A 16,844-nucleotide genomic window follows, 5' to 3' on the forward strand; every position below is an offset into this window, starting at 1 on the left:
TTCTTCCTTCCTTCCTCTCTCCCTCTTACCTTCCTTCCTTTTTCCCCTCCCCCTCCTTCCTTCCTTTCTTCCTTCCTCTCTCTCTCCTTCCTTCCTTTTCCACTCCCCCTTCCTTCCTTCCCTCCTCTCTCCCTCCCTCTTTCCTTCCTTCCTTTCTTCCTCCATTCCCCCTTCCTTCATTTCTTTCTCCCCTCCCTCCCTTCCTCCCTCCTTCCTAACTTCTTTTCTTCCTTCTTCCTCCTCTACCTCCCTTCCTTATCCTCTGTCATCTCTTTTACATATTCCTCTATTTTTATTTGTTTGTGTTTTTTTGGTTTTTTTGCAGGATCTTTCTATACATCTCAGACTGGCCTCAAGCTTGATTTCTTCCTGCCGCCCCATTCTCCAGTGCTGGAAATTCAAGAACGTGCCACCATGCCTAGTACACACGCTGCTCTCACAAAGAAAGGTCTTCAAAGTTTGCATGAATATTCAGCCCTGCTCTCCACTTTCCAACCTCGCCCCACACCAGACGTACCAGCTTGCCCTCTCTCTGCCTTTGGCTTTTTGTCAAGCTTATTTCTCGGCCGAGAATGACCCCTCTTCTCTAACTTCCAGGTGGCCGGCTGCTCTGTCATCCAGGTGAAGTTCTCTCAACACAGTCCTATATCCTCCTTAATCCCTGCCACTCTCTATTGCCTGCTGCTGGCCTCATTTTCCCCAGCACAGCACAATCAGAAATGGCTTTGTCTATTTCTTTCTTTTCTTGTGGCCCTATTGTTTCAAGTAAGCTCCATGAGGGAGGAGGTAAGGTGTCTGAGCAACGTTCACAAGAGCTGGCGGCACAGTAGGCCCTGAATGTGCATTTGATAAGGGATTGAATACGCTGACGAGAACGCTGTTCTGGATCAGAGTTCCCTAAGGGCCATGTGAGAGGTTTGGTCCCCAGCATGTGGTACTTTGGGGAGATGGCAGAAGAATGAAGTAAGGCTTCCTGGTCATTGGGGCTACAACTTTGAAGGGGTTGTTAATATCCCACCCCTTCTCCGTCATGTCCCAGCCTCATGGGGAATAGTTTTACCAGACGCCGTTGTCAGGGTGTGCTGCTTGCCCAGCAGCCACAGGGCTGATCACTCACAGTCTGAAACCTCCAAAGCCACAAGGCGAAATTAAGCTTTTCTCTTTATAAGCTGATTACTTCAGGTGTTTGTTACAGTAACAGCAAGCTAATACAGTTCCCGTGGGTTTTCTCCAGAAACCGAAGGTGAATCCCAGCGGTCAGCTGCTCATAGCTGTCAATAGCTTCTCTGCATTTTGTATGAGTGGCAGGAAGAAAGGTACAGCTATGATTTTAGGAAATCCTATCATAACCCCTGGCTTTGCCTGCACAGATCATAGTGATTTGACTTGAGAGGATGACTTACTTATGGTTTCTTCCATATTCCTCATACAAGTATTTCCTCTCTAGCTGCATGGATCTCCACAGTTTGCATGTTTTATAGTCTGCCTGCACTTTACTGTAGGTTCACTGCTTCACTGCAGATCATCCAAAAGTAGACACTCACGTTAATCCTGGTATTAGAACCTGGGAATTCAACCCATTTTGCTCTCAGACTCCAGTTGGGCCCACAACCAAATCAAACAGGATTTCCACGCAATTGCTCAAAGGTTTCAGAGACGTCACTTCACTGCTAACTGGCTATGGTGTCTCTAAGTATTTTTATCTTTCCTTCAAGAGAAAGGCGGGCAGTTGGGATATGTGCTGGGCTCCAGTGCTTCAGGGAGAAGATGACGTTGCCAAGGAGACATCCCAACGTCATGGGTACACACATGTGTGCACATGCACATACACCGTCCTTACCGACATAGCCTGGGGTCCCACATGCTGTGGACATCACATCTCCTTTGCCCTCCATTTTTGACAAACCAAAGTCACTGATCATTATTTTGGACTCCTCGTCTTGACTGTAGTACAAGAGGTTTTCAGGCTAGAAAAAAAGAAAATGAAACAAAAATGACTTAGAGATTGTAAATCTAACCTGGAGTGGAGACCTAGCACCCCAGCTACTTGGGGGAGCATGTCTCTCCAAATAAAAACTACACTGAAGACTGGGGTGTAGCTTAGTGGTAGGGGCCTTGCTTAACCTGCAAGAGGCCCTGGACTCTATCCCCAGAACTGAAAGCAAACAACCAACTGTGTACATTTAAAGCTGCCTTACTTATGGGAGACTCATGAAATCTCACAATTAAGAAGAAACTTGACCTTTCGACATAGACAATGTCTACATCAATAGATGTCAGTTAATAACAGTGCTTACTAGAAAGGCCACAGAGGGCCCTGCAGAACATTTGGCACAAGCAAGTCTTCAATGTTATTCTTTTCCTTTAAGAGCATTTTTGCCTCCTTAAAAAAGAAAAACCACATTTTGAGGGAACCTAGGAAGCTAATGGCTCTCAGACTTTGCCATTTCAGTTCTTAGCTTGGGAAACAGGACTCCCAGAAGATGAAATTACATTTTCAGGATTTGCAGGTTCTTGTGTGTAGTGGTATTTTGTTTGCAATCTAACAAATAAAGCTTGCCTGAAGATTAGAGTGCAGAGCTAGGCCACTAGCTAGTCATAGAAGCCAGACAGTGGTGACACACACCTTTAAATCCCAGCACTTGGGAGACAGAGGCAGATGGATCTCTGTGAGTTCAAGGCCACTCTGGACTACATGAGGTTGGATCTGTCTAAAACAGAAACAGAGCACACACAAAGGTGATCCCAGCACTTGGGATCCCACGCCTTTAATCCCAGCACTAGGGAGGTGGAGACAGGAGAGATATGGCTGGGAAGAGAGAGGAATATAAGGCAGGAGGAGACAGGAGCTCAGATGTAGCCTGAGGATTCAGTCTGAGATACAGTCTAGGTTTCATAGAGACAGATGCAATCTGAGTTTCATAGAGAGGATTTGTAGAGAGAGGATCGCTCCTTTGGTCTAAGCACTGAAGGAGGTAAGAACTCCCTAGTTAATGCTATCTCTCAGGAGAATGGTGTTAGAACAGTGTGGGAACATCCAACCACGAGGACAGTTCTGCAGATTTATTGAGTGAATAAGTACTTGTGGCTCCTATTTGCAATAAACCGTGAAGGAATGAGAGCAGAAAGAAGGATTGGGAATGGAAGCTCTTTTTCCCACCTCATTACCAGACTGGTTATCCTCCAAGCCCCAAAATAAAGCCATATTCTCTCATTAGGCTTCTGGGATGTATCTTGGTTACTACACATTGAATTTTAGGAATTATTATAGGTATAGTGATCAAACTTGTTTAGAAACAAGTACACTATCATTACCTGTTCACCTATGAGGGTATCAAACAGAGGAGCTACATCCTTTGATAGATCTGAGATGGGGCGGAGTGGATCTGTGAGGGCAGGGATTCTAGCATGCAGTCTCTGCTGTGATGAAATTGTTAAGAACTATTCAAGACTGTCCTTGACTAAATCTTGGCCTCTCAAGTCCCTCTTTCTCTAGCCAGGCCAGCCAAGCACAGTCTCAGCACGGACCAAGTGAACTCTCTTTAGAGGGAATCCCCACCCCTGAAATATGACCCAGCTCTTCCTCTGGTGCTTCTGATGCTGCTAAGAAATAATTATTCAGATGTGTTGAAGTTCACTGACTACTCTTCACCCCCACCATTGGGGCTTTAGAGGAAGAGGGACCTGATTCAACTCCAGTGCCACAAAGGTTAAGTGGCAATTTCTAGCCAAGGGCACGTTGGAGGACAGGAGATGGAGGGGGGACATCGGCAAGGCCAACGTGACAGGACTTCTGCTTAAGGCAAAAGAACTGGGTGACGTGATATTGAGGGTAGGTGATGAGAGATTTGGTCAGATACCCAGGAATATTTTGTGCTAAATAAATCCAGGATGATTCTTATGATCAATTTGGGTCAAAGAGGAGATGCTTTGTTCATGTATGAGCTCACAGTCTACCTTTAACGAGAGACTTTGAGGTCATTTTATTTCTTTTTATAATTATTGTTTTATCTTTTTATTTATTTATTTCCAGAGACAGGGTCTTTCCACTGAATCTGAAGGCTGCCCCCTGCCAACTGGGCTCAGCTGCCTGGACAGTGAGCTCCAGGAATTCTCTTGTCTCTGCCTCCCCAGTGCTGGGAGGTATAGGTGTGCATTGCCATCTCTGGTTTCTTCATGTGGATGCTGGTGACCAAATCCATCTCCGGTCTTCACGCTTCTGAAGCATTTGGAGAACTGAATCGTTTATCTAGCCCTTCTTAGTAACCACGCAGGCACTGTGCCCTCCTCCATCCCACCCCTGTTCTACTCTTAGTGCCTCTCGCGCTGCTCTTCTTGGTTCAGAGCTGAGCTCAATCTCTCTCCCCCACTGCAGCAGTCTCAAACGAAGGCTTCTTTCTTGCTCTAACAAGTGTCAAAACACTTTTTTTTTCTTTAACAGAACCCAAAGGGAAAAACATTTTCAATCGCCTGCAGTAGTGATACAAAGAGTAATTGGAGTCTGGAGTCGCCAGGACAAGTTTGGGAAGAGGGGGATTTGAAGGAAACGAATGATACTGAAGGGTGCTTTGAAATGGGAATGAAACCGGCCAGTCTGAAGTTGAGACAGCTGAAATGCTTGGGAGATAGGGCAGGGGAGGTTCCTCTTGTCGTAAAATGTATGTGGTTTAAGAATTATCCACTGATGAACAGCAAGACTCAGTCACAGATGCCAAGAGAGGGCTCTGTCTCACCACCACTGGGTTTTAATCTTCCTTGCCCCAGGATTTCCGCAGCTGGAGAGATAAGCAGGAGACTCATGCTACCCAAGTTCAACTCAGGCAAGAGATTGCCAAGCACCCACCCCAGCACACCCACTTCTTCCGTAGGTGGTTCATCTGGCCAGTAAGATGCTTTCCTGAACAATTATCTCCGAAGAGGGTTAAGTAACTAGATAGTCATTGTTTTGATCAGTACTTCGAGTTTTCTCAAGATTTGGGGATGGCTGCAAGGCTTTTCCTTGCAGGTGGGGTAGAGAGGCAGAGCTGAGGTGGCCAAGGGATCACCTAAGGGGTGATCTGAGTGGAAGGTAAGAAGGCCATGAAGAGAATCTCACTGTAGCACATCACGGTTCTTCCTGCCAGGAGGGGACCCTTTGGAGGGCCTGGTCTCACCTGAAAAATTATTTTGCTGCCCATTATGGCATTTCTCTAAGGCAACCATGGGCTAATACTCAAATTAGACTATTAAGCTCCATTCTGGGTAATACTTTATATAATAATCCTTAAAAACGATCTCATTCAATACATTTCTGGGAAAGTTACTGCTGCATACAACAACACAATGAATCTAGTTTTCCCAACAGGGAGCAGTCTGGTCCCTCAGTGGAGAAAATTCAGCAAAGCCTAGAGACACGTTTGGTTTCTATGGCTCCAGGAAGGGTGCTGGGAATTTAGAGACTAGAACTCAGGGAAACTGCTAAACTTCCTGCAGGGCCCAGGGCCGCTGCCCACACACAATCCCTCACCTCTAATATCAACAGGGCAAAGCTAAGGAAGCATCCATGCTTGATGTGGGAGTGGGAGCCACTTCCTTTCTCACTCCCTGTACTTGAACAAAACAGAACACTGGGTTAGCTCTAGTAGTTTCCCAGGGCCCACCAGACATAAAAACGCCTGTTTGGAAGGAGACGTGGGCATGCTTGCTCATGGGTTAGGGTAGCATCTCAGGCCTTGTATATGTCTTTCATTAGCACCATCAGGCTGTCTGTTGCTGTCGCTCAGACTGAGTAGCTTCCATGTGCTTAGGAGTTGATGAAGATTTAACAACACATGGATGAAACTCTTTGGAGCTTCTGGAAAAGTGATGATATAAAAAATCCTCACACAGCCACTGTGTTCTGCCCAGTTGTCAAAATCGTCTCCCCCCTCCTGTTTAATAGCCATGGGCTGTACTTCCAGGCCGAGAGTGTTCTCGAAGTTCCTCTGGCTGAGAGCTGCAAGCCCTAGTCAGCAGTTTTAGGTAGAGGTGAAAAATGGTCTCCTGTCTTGCTTTTTAAGGGGGATATGAACACTGTTCTTCCTGGATACGTCGTAATTGTTTCTAACTTGTTTTCCTAGAAAGCACCGATGGCCCTGCATACCACACGTCTGAAGTCGCAACACTAACTTGCTTAGCAACAGCTAGATAGCAACAGTTGTTGTGTTCAAAGCACAGACTTGGCATGTGTCAGGGGTGCAAAAGAGCAGTGACAGGTGCTGCCTGGCATGGAGGGAGCACTGGAACGGCTGGCCTAGCGTCTTTCTTACTCTGCAGAGCCTCAGGGCTCCGACTATGAGCTCATTACACTCACAGCCCATTTGTTGGCTAGCAGGGCTTGCTGGCATTCCTACGTATCTCTCTCTAGTGGTTCCCCAAGAGGTGTCCCCAGATTGGCATCACTGTCGCCGGGGCGGGGGGGCATCCTCACTCACTGGAAAGGCAAATTCCTGGGTCGCCCGTGGACTCACTTAATCAGAGCCCTTTTGGGCAGAGCCAGAACACAGAGATCTTATTGACCTCCCCACACCTCCCCCACACTGATTTGGGTTAACAGTTTTGCATCTCTGGAAGGAGATCTCTAGAAGGCCTCAAGATGGACTATAGAAAGGGGAAAAATGGAAACAGAGAAAGGATGAGAGAAAATGAAAGGTGGAAAGAGAGGAAACTCCAGAGTACATCTTTTCTTTTTAATTTTTTAAAAAGAGGTACTGCCTCAAATTGATGTGCCATGCTTTGCTGATGCCCGTGGGAAGCCTGAGTGGAGATGGAGGAGGAGTGGATGGGGATGGGGTAGATGGGAGGCAGTGGGGGTGGGGAGGGAACAGAGGAGAGGAAGGGGAGGAAACAGTATGTAAAACGAAAAAAAATTAACTAATAAAAAAATGTTGTGGTCTTGGGCACAGAGCCTAGGGCTTGCACATGCTAGGCAAGTGCTCAGCCACCAAGCCATGCCCCAACCCAAAGGAGAGTCTTCGCGAAGGGAAAGCTGTACCATTCTACTCCTTGATGCCCAGGATCAGATGATGGATAGATGCTCAACTTCTGTTTAGCAAATGTTTATAGCCGGCTCTAGATGACTTCCTGCTAAGGGCAGCAAGCTTGCAATGTAAGGCAGTTCTTGCATTTCTATATCGAGTGCTGCATGTATGTGCTAGGGGGTGGACATCTGTCTCACGCACACAGGAGGGTGTGGAGGCTAGACCTATAGCACTGTAGCATGAAGTCACACTGCAACAGCGCTGCTTTCACTGACTGCCTAGCCCTTGCGTGTGACAGCTACTAAATTCTGGGTGAGGGGAAGGGAATGGGACACTAAGGTGGCACTATGATGCCTAAACCCTTCAGTGCTATAGATGAAAGATACCCAGACCTCATAAAGAAAAGACAAGGACTTAGAGTCTCATCACCTAGGAAGCTAAGGTCAGAGAATTTGGAGTTCTGAAGCCAGTTTAGACAATATAGAGACATTCTATCTAAAAAAGCAACTGGAAGGGGCTGGAGAGATGGCTCAGCAGTTAAGAGCATTGCCTGCTCTTCCAAAGGTTCTGAGTTCAATTCCCAGCAACCACATGGTGGCTCACACCCATCTGTAATGAGGTCTGGTGCCCTCTTCAGGCATGCATGCAGACAGAATATTGTATACATAAAAATAAATAATTAAAAAAGCAACTGGAAAAAAATCAACAGGAAGAAAGGGAAGGAGGGAAAACAAGGAAATGGAGAGATGGTGAATGGAGGGGAAGAGAGGAGGAAATATGATGGGAGGAGGGGAGAGGAGAAGAGAGGAGAGAATGTACCAAATGCTCTTTTAGAAGTTCTTGTATTAATTCACAATCACCTCCCTATGGCCCTGGGGACTGCCTATTGGCTACAGAATCTCATAAACTGTGGTCAGCTGCATTGATCTTCTACTTCTGGGCCTCACTGCACCGAAACCCAAAAAGAACACGCTGCCCACTCCCCCTGTCTCCTCTCAAAGCATCCTTCTGTAGCTGGTCCTCTCCAGCAGGTGTATTATGGGGTGTGGAGTAGCTGGTATTGCTGAGCAATGCCTCACCTTGAGGTCCCTGTGAACAATGCCCATTCTGTGGAGATAGTACACAGCATCCAGAACCTGGCGGATGAGAGTGCTGGCATCTTTTTCTGTGTAAAATCCCTTCTCCACTATCCGATCAAAGAGTTCTCCACCGGACACGCTGTGAAACAAATAAATAAGACATTAGGAACACTGAGGGCTACTGGATGGTGCAGATAAAATAAATCATCACTGAGAGTGCTCAGTAGGACAAAAAAAGCAAACTTCATTTCTAAAAGTAAATTTAAAACATGAGCCCAATTCTGAGTTTAGAGTTTGCCCAACCTTTTCCCCAGAAGCAATCCCTAGAAAGGGTCCCTTCATCACAGCAGCAAAAATGCACAGAATAAAAGGAAAGTAGAAAAACAAAACCCCCAAGACTTGGGGTGTAGCCATTCCTAAGAAGTCATTCCTGACCTTCACCTCTATTCTCTGTTCTGCTGAGACAATACAAAGTCAAAATGGCCTCCTAGCAGGGGTCTGGGCTCTTGATCAGTGTTAGCCCCTGCGACACTGAATACACGGGTGCCTTTTGGATCTTTGGACCTTTCTACCTATTTAAATGGGTAGATGAATCTAGTCAACTCTTTTCAACAACGAGTAGGAGCACACCCTTGAAATTTCTCAGACTCTCAAAGCCACTGGAGAGTTACAGAAAAGAAAGAGGGCAGGGAAAGGCACGATGCCGGGTGTGGTGACGAATACCTGCATGCCCAACACTTGAGATGCAGAGGTGGGAAGGTGGCAAGTTTGGGGCTAGCCTGGGCTACATGGTGAGCCTCTCGACTCAAAATAATGAAAAGAAGGAGACTGCACCCCACAGCTCTGATACGTGCTGGTGACAACATTTCATTAGAGTTTACTTTGATTTTTATATTTCATTTGATGGGTTTCTGTTTTTAAGATACATCAAAATGTAAACTTATGGTGGATACAGTTGAGGGCAGGTAGATAAGCTGGTTCTGACCCTGCCATGTCTCTATGCCACTGCAACCCTGATGAAGAAACAAAACAGCAGCCCAGAGCAGAACCAACCAACTACTTTCAAATTTGAGAATGTATGTATCACTAAAAGAACAGTGCTTTAGCTAAGTAAATAAGGCATTGTAGAAAGAAACTCAAGGGACATGCTATTAAAAACCTCCAAATTTTAAAACCATATAAACATACATTTATTAGAAATATTAAAACCATAAAACAACTCCTTCCTTTAGAGTTTTAATACAATAAAAGACAGATGTTAGCAGTGTACACATAGGCGTGAATACACGATTCACTTTCTGCAAGTCATGGCAATTAATGTGGAATAATGGTCCCACTGAAACCATCTCTGTAAAAAGCTAATAATGAAAATAAAAACAAATGCAGCTATAAAGTCCCGTGTTTTCGGGTTTTCTTCCATTACCTGTAGCTGTTCTAAGCAACAATGTGCTTGGAGAATGTTTCCCTTGCAAAGCAAACTGACAATCTAGGTGGGAGAGGCGCTCAGAAGAAGTAAAAAAGCAACACAAAGAGTGAAAAGAACTGGAAACAACACAGATGACAGCATTTTCTGACAACCATGTCATCTAACAATCTACCCTTCAGAGAGCCAAGCTCCCAAGACACCCTGACCTGGCAAGTGATGCCAAATTCTTTCTACATTCTTTCTTTGTCTACAACCCCAGTGGATTTCAATATCTGACCCTTTGCAGAACCACAGGACGTACTACCATAGGAAGAATGACGCCGTGGGGCAAGGTGAACATGGATGCCTGGCAGGCAATCACCTCATTACTTTCTCAACACTCATTCAGCTTTTCCTGGGTGCCCACGACTCATCAGCATGGATCTACGTACTTGGAGATAGCTAAGTAGCATCAGTTACAAAGGGGTAAGAGACATCCCTCATCCGTTAACACTGCTCTACCTTCCCATGATGCCCGCCCATCGCTGGCCAGACTGTCCCCACTTTGTCTCTTCTCCAGCTGCTGCAATAATCCTTACCTCTCCCATGTCTCACCTCCTGACTGAGCATTCCACAGCCCAACCCTGCCCGTTACTCTGCCTCCCTTGAACCTCATCTGCCCAGCTTACTGCTCTTGGAAGGTCTTTTCTCTGATGGGATATTTAAGGTCTTGGTGGGGTCTATAAAATGTGCATCTGTGCATGGCCATGGGGCAGCAGTGCAGTGGAAGCTGAAGCATCAGTATCAGCGGACGGATGGTGTGTGCTGTCGCAGGCTCCCTATCTGCACTTAGGATTCTTTTTCTTAAACTTCAGAGTGCATACTTATGAATATCGCTTAGGAAGAATTTGGTTTCCTTAGAAACCAGGGCTCTGGGGAAATGTTTAGAAACTTGACAGAAAAAAGTAACAATATTAATTTTAATACTGTCTTAAAATTTGCAAATCACTTTATACTTTCAGAAAAAAAATCTCACAAGGCACGCATTTTCCAAACCCACTGTAAAGACCTGAATGGCTCCTAATGCCTTCTTGGAAACTGTTAAGTCTCAAAGTGAAAGTATTTGGGGGCAGACCTTCAGGACATCCTGAGGTTGAGGTAAAGGTCATAAATGATGATTCCTCCATGATGGAATTAGATCTCTGTCCCATCTACCACGGAAGATACCAAAAGCAAGGAAGAGAGCTCCCAGCAGAATTAACCTATGCTACCTCCCCCTCCTCCAGGGCTGTGAAAAAATACCTTTCACTGAGTAGGACACCTGCCTGTTATTGAAAGTACTTGTGAAGTAGATATGAGAGGTTATATTGTTTTAGAATCAACAGAGGAAAGAGCTTCCTCATGGTGAGACACAGGTCACATGGCTGGCTGACCTGTGTGGGCTGTGTAGAGAGGCTACCTTCTCTACAACTGTCATCTATGGGAAGCCTCTGCACGAAAAGTTTAAAACTCCATGTTAAAAATCAAACTCTCCAATCAAAGCAGGCAAAGCATCATAATGAAATCAGGATGGGGGTGAGGATAGGAGATTGGGAAAGGGAGGAGAACCGTAAGAATGGATTATGTGATACAAAAAATTAACGGAAGCTGTCTCTGTCTTCTATTGTTATCAATACAATACAGATTAAGTGAGTTATAAAGATGAACTTTATCTTGACCTTGGATCTGATCCAAGGCTAAGAGATTGCTGCTGGCAATGGGCTTCTTGCTGGTAGTGTCTGGAGGTGTGTAGGGTGTTGCAAGGACACAAGAGACCCAGCCAAAGCAGCTTTTATACTGAATCCACTTGAAAGAATCCACTAGCCATTAATTCCTTCATTACAGAAATAGACTCATCCATGCATGAGAATAGAGCCCTAATCACCTCTCTCTCTCTCTCTCTCTCTCTCTCTCTCTCTGTGTGTGTGTGTGTGTGTGTGTGTGTGTGTGTGTGTGTGTATGCGTGTGCTGGAGTCCAGATCTGATGTCTTCTAGAGAAGCATGAGTTTATGCTGAACTTTGGGCTGTTCAGTAGCTTACCCTGCTTGCCTATCACAGCCCACAGCTGTTATAACATGTGCCAACTTTAAATATGCAAATGTGAATTGCTTTGATGTCACATCTCAGAAAAAAATCTGTTTATTTGGAAAACTCTTAAACCATGTAAATACCTATAAGTGGAAAAAACAATTGTCAAGAGACATTTCAGAGATGCTATACTGAGAAAACATTAAGCTTGGATTGTCCTGTTGTAGACTACTGTGCAGTGTAACTTCTTTAAGGCACCAAGAATCATAGTGTAAATGCTATTGTTTTATGAACTTGAACTTGACCATCTTATTCTCTCTCTCTCTCTCTCTCTCTCTCTCTCTCTCTCTCTCTCTCTCTCTCTCTCTCTCTCTCTCTCTCTCTCTCTCCTCTGTTGTGGGGGGAATGTAGAGGACCACATGTGTATGTGTAGAGGCCAGAGGTCAATGCTGAGTATCTCCCTCAATCGTTTTCCACCTTATATTTTGTGATAGGGGCTCTTACTGAACCTGATGCTCAGTGATTTGCTTAGAATAGCTGGTCAGTGAGACCCTGGGATCCATCTCACTCACCCAGTTCTGAGTGCTGGGAGTCCAACATGGATCCTAATGCCTGCATAACAAGTACATTGCCTGTTGACTCTCTCCTTAGCCCCACCACCTGATTTTAAAAGACAGTGTTTTGTTATCAATGTTTGATGCTTATTGCTATGTAAAATTGTATGTAAAACTGTTACAGTGTGAATGTGAAATGCTAGCCACAGGTTAATATGTTTGAATACTTGGTCCCTAGCTGGTGGTACTGTTTTGGAGCCTCATTGGAGGAAACAATTCACTGGGGGGGTGAGGGATGAGGGCTTTGGTATTCTACTTCCTGTGAAGTCTTTCCTCCGACTGTTGATCCGTGTTCCACTGCCATGCCTTTTCTGCTATGATGGGCTGTACCCCCTTAAACTATAAGCTAAAGCACTCTTCTCTTAAGTTGTTGGTTGTCAGGTATTTGCTATCAGTAATGAGAAAAGTAACTAATAGACCTTCAATCATTGAATGAAGTGCCCATAGTGACAGCTGGGGGATGTGTCCCACTAACCAGTCTGTCATAGAATACTACTTAGATGAGACAGATGAACAGAGAGAAGGCTAAAGAGTTCTGTGCTCTTGTACTGGGCAGGTACAAGAATCTGTCATAAGAAGTTGCATAAAGTTGCCTTATAACAGGGCAGGAACAGCAGAGAAGGAAGACATTATCAGAACAGTATAAGAACAATGTGGTCATCATGTACCCCATCCAGCCAGGCTGGCTAGAAACATGTGTTTTATGAGAACCAAGGCTCTCTTTACATTTAGTCTTGGGGGAAAGTCTTCCTGGACCATACAGGTTGTGATGAAGAAACTCTACTAAAGAAATCTTTTTGAATGGAGAAATCCTGAGATCCAGAGGGCAGATGAGGGCTTTTTTTCCAGAAAGAGGACAAATTTCCCTTCTCCAACTTTTCATCTATCAAAGCTCAACTTGGCAGTGCCTGGAATTTCCCTCTGACAGTCAGGACAGCCCCTCATTTTCCCAGCCTAGAGCCTAGCATTCCCACTCTGGTCCCCACACACTTGGCTCCTGGGGGACACCATCAACCATTACAGTAAGAGCAAGGTTTTACTTCACCCCACCTCTGCATCAGGACTTTCCTCCTTCATCAAATCCTACTTCAATAATTTTCAAAAACAATTTATTCTTAGAATTCCATTTCACAGTATCTGCCAGGCTTCAATCTGTTCAGAGATTTCCAAAACACAAACAAATGCTTTTCTATATAATGGACCAGAAAAATTTAACACCTTATGTACCATTATACTTTGAGTCTGGCTATTTTATCTTTTTCTATCTGGTGCAATGGGGCCAAACTGAGTTTGTTTAAATCTTATCTCTCCAGTACACCCTAGTGGCTCCAATTGGAGACAGGGCCTTTGACAAAGCTAATTAAGATAAAAATTGTTCATCCTAGTGACTAGTGACCTTATATAAAAACAGGACAATGGGGATCAGCAGGGGATAGGGTGCTTAGCCTATGTAAGGCCTTAGATTTGATCTCCAGTACCAAAGAGAAGAGAAGAACAAGAGATATGGTACACACAGGAAAGAATAATAATAAACGGGACCTTATAAAATTAAAAGCTTCTGTAAGGGAAAGGAAACCATCACTTAGACCAAACAATGGGCTACAGAATGGGAAAAGATATTTACCAGCTATACATTTAATTAAGGGCTAATATCTAACATATGAACTCAAACAACTGGACATCAGGAAACAACCCAACTAAAAATATGGTACAGATATAAACAGAATTCTTAAAAGAGGAAACATTTTATTAGTTCTTTGAGGATTTCATACAGTGCATTTTGATCTCACACACCTCCCTCCCCACTCCCTTCTGTCGCCCCTGGAGATGGGTTGCACAGGCTAGCATGGAAACAGGCAGATCAGGGCAGAGGGACATGGGAGTTTAAGATTACTGGAAAGGGGTGGGACATGTTTTGGAGAAAATGAGGTTCACAGATGGAGCTAGTGTCAATATGCTGGAGAAGAACAGACCCCACAGTGTCTCTGAGTTTTGACTTGAGGAATGGGTAGATGGGGACACCACTCTTTGAATTGGGAGTTGGAATGGTTGAGTTTCTTTGTTATCGTGACTGAGTTATTGAGGCCCCAGGTTTCTAGTTGAGCATAATTTCTAAGTATGTTTGTGAGGAAATTTCTGGAAGAGATTGCTGTTGAAAAGGTGGACCCAGTGAAGTAGTGAAGTAGGCAGCCTTCCCCAACATGGGTAGGTTATCACATGATCTGTTGAGAGTTTGAATAGAAGAAGACATAGATGAAAGAAGAATTTACTCCTTTTCCCTTTTGCCTGGTGACTAGAGCTGGGATGGTGGCCTTCCTCATCTGCAGACCAGCATCTGTACACCACTGGCTCCCCCGGCTTGCATGCCTTTGCCTGGAGACTGAGCTATGTCACTGATTTTCCTGGCTCTCTAATTTGCAGATGGCAGACTGTGGGACATCTCAGTCTCCTTAGTCTCATGAATCTATGATAAATAACCACTTGATTTTATTATTTTTTTTCAATAGAACTCTCTAGCTAATACAAGGACCCTGAGGAGAGTATAGCTTTGGAATAGTAAAATTATCTAGGGTGCCAGAAAATAGAATTCTCTAATTATAGAAACACTTGTTTTCTCTATTGTCCAGTATGGTAGCCACTAACAACAACACAGGTCTAGCTAACTGAAGAAGCGGTTTTCTGATCTTACTTAACTTCAGTTAATGTTAAGAGGCACATGTTGGATGACACAGATTTAGAGCCCCGGGTAGGAAATGTAGACCCAAGAAGCCTGTTAGATAGAGAAATGCAGAGCCTAGCTCTTGTTACAGTCCACACTTCAGAGGGTCAAGCCAAGGCTAGAGTTGACAAATAGCGACACATCAGCATACCAACAGTCTTTAGCATCAAGTGACGGTGTGGTCTGCTGAGAGAGCAGAGCTAGGCTAGGGAATAGCTAGACTGGGATCCAGGGCCAGTTCTGGGTTGGACAAGGAAGAGCTAAGGACTCCACAGAAAGGTAGAAAACGGAAGAAAAGTGACTTCATGGAAACTAACCAGGGCACCTGGCCACTGCTCCAGAAAGACAAATACGGAGACGGGGCAGACAGCAGCACAAAGGCGGAGGTCAGAGCGGCATCTCCAGAGCTATTGGCATACACAATGCTTTCCACACCTTGGCACTGGACGAGTCCTGAGCAGGCAAAGAAGGCCACACAGGACTGAATTATCCGAGACTCATTTTCTCTTCTATAAAAGGAGTGATTCTACATGTTTTAAAAATAAGTTAGACAATGGGAAAAGATGCCTTGGCAAACTTCTGACAAGGCACCCTTGTGGAGGGGGTTTAAAAGAACAAAGAGCTGCCACCCAGGCAGGACATGGGGACAGCTTTTCTTTTGTTTATTTAGTTTTTAATGACGGGGAGGCCCCACTTTTCCTGTTCCCACAGATGGGCTGGGTTTTTAACACATCCAAGCATTAGTATGGAACTCGGTGCAAGTTTCTACCCTTCTAAGTGGTCTCACAATTGAGTTCTTTGGTTCTCCAATGGCGGGTTCCTTTCTGCATATTTAAGGGTTCACAGGTGAGAAGGCTGTCACCCCAGTATGGCACGTTGCCTGGGATGCTGTAGGTTAATGAAGTTCTTATTAGCCCCAGATGACTGGTGACCTGGATGAACTCATTTAGCATGAACCTTGTGGCAACGGATGGTCTTGAATGTTTTAAATATGAGACTGAGAAAATTCTGTAACGAGCTCTTTGACAATTACATATCGGCCTTTCTGAAATTAGTCCCAATTAGAAAGATTTTCTTTGGCAGAATATTAACTACTTTCCCCATCAGCGTGACCAAAGGCCTAGAACAAAGTTATTTAAAGGAGGGAAGCTTTTATTTTGGCTCTCAGTTCGAAAGGAGATAGTTCATCAAGGAGAGGATGGTATGGTGGCAGGTGTGGGTGTGTAGTGGCTTTCTCACACCTTGGCAGGCCAGGAAGCAGAACTGGGAATGCCTGAATCTCAGCAACTCTCTTTTTTATTTCATGTAACTTCCACCCCCAGCCTAATGGGTCTACCTATGTTCAGAGAGGGTCTTTCCCCCCAAGTTAATGCCTAGAAATATCCCCACAGACACACCCAGAGGCATGCCTTATCATGTCCTAAGTGACAATTATTCTTTTATCATGCTTCCTGTAGAATGATAGAAAACTTGCCTTCCTTCAGTAGCTGAAAACTGAACAAGAATAGGTTCTGGAACGGGTCTCGGGACAGGACCTGGTTACAGAGTCTGTAAAAACGATAGCTCTCATGTGGGGGACTGCCAGCTGGCTGGGAGCACATCATGGCCTATCTTGGGTAAGTGTGTTCCAAACTGACGGAGAACAATTATGCAATTCACATATGCCCAGGGACTCAGAATCTGAAGAAAACTGATAACCCTGGTTTTATTTTAAATCTAAAGGATGCATTTCAACCCCATTACGCATTGTTTTTAATTGGTCTGTATGTGTCTGTATCTGTTCTGGTGTGCCACAGCTAGCGTGGATATCTGTGGAACATCTTCTGGTGCACGTGAGGGAGGACAGAGCATTTTCAGAAGCAAAGGAAGATGTAACTTGGCTTTGGACAGAGCAAAGATGACTCAAGGGTTGCTTGTCTATTGTTCAGTCAACTGCTGGGCAAAGATTCTTTGTATCTGTTG

General features: G+C 44.8%; 1 protein-coding gene across 4 annotated transcripts in view; it reads right to left on the bottom strand.

Moving 5' to 3' along the window:
• Camk1d (calcium/calmodulin dependent protein kinase ID) overlaps positions 1–16,844 on the bottom strand; it is a 411,853-nt gene that overhangs the window by 59,576 nt on the left and 335,433 nt on the right. For all 4 annotated transcript variants that reach the window (XM_038335313.1, XM_038335314.1, XM_038335315.1 and 1 more), the window contains 2 exons: positions 8,078–8,216; positions 1,841–1,967 (listed from right to left, as the gene is read on the bottom strand). In XM_038335313.1, coding sequence (XP_038191241.1) covers positions 1,841–1,967; positions 8,078–8,216 — 266 coding nt within the window. The remainder of the gene's footprint in view (positions 1–1,840; positions 1,968–8,077; positions 8,217–16,844) is intronic.

Source organism: Arvicola amphibius, chromosome 6 (assembly GCF_903992535.2).
Source record: "Arvicola amphibius chromosome 6, mArvAmp1.2, whole genome shotgun sequence".
NCBI lineage: Eukaryota > Metazoa > Chordata > Mammalia > Rodentia > Cricetidae > Arvicola > Arvicola amphibius.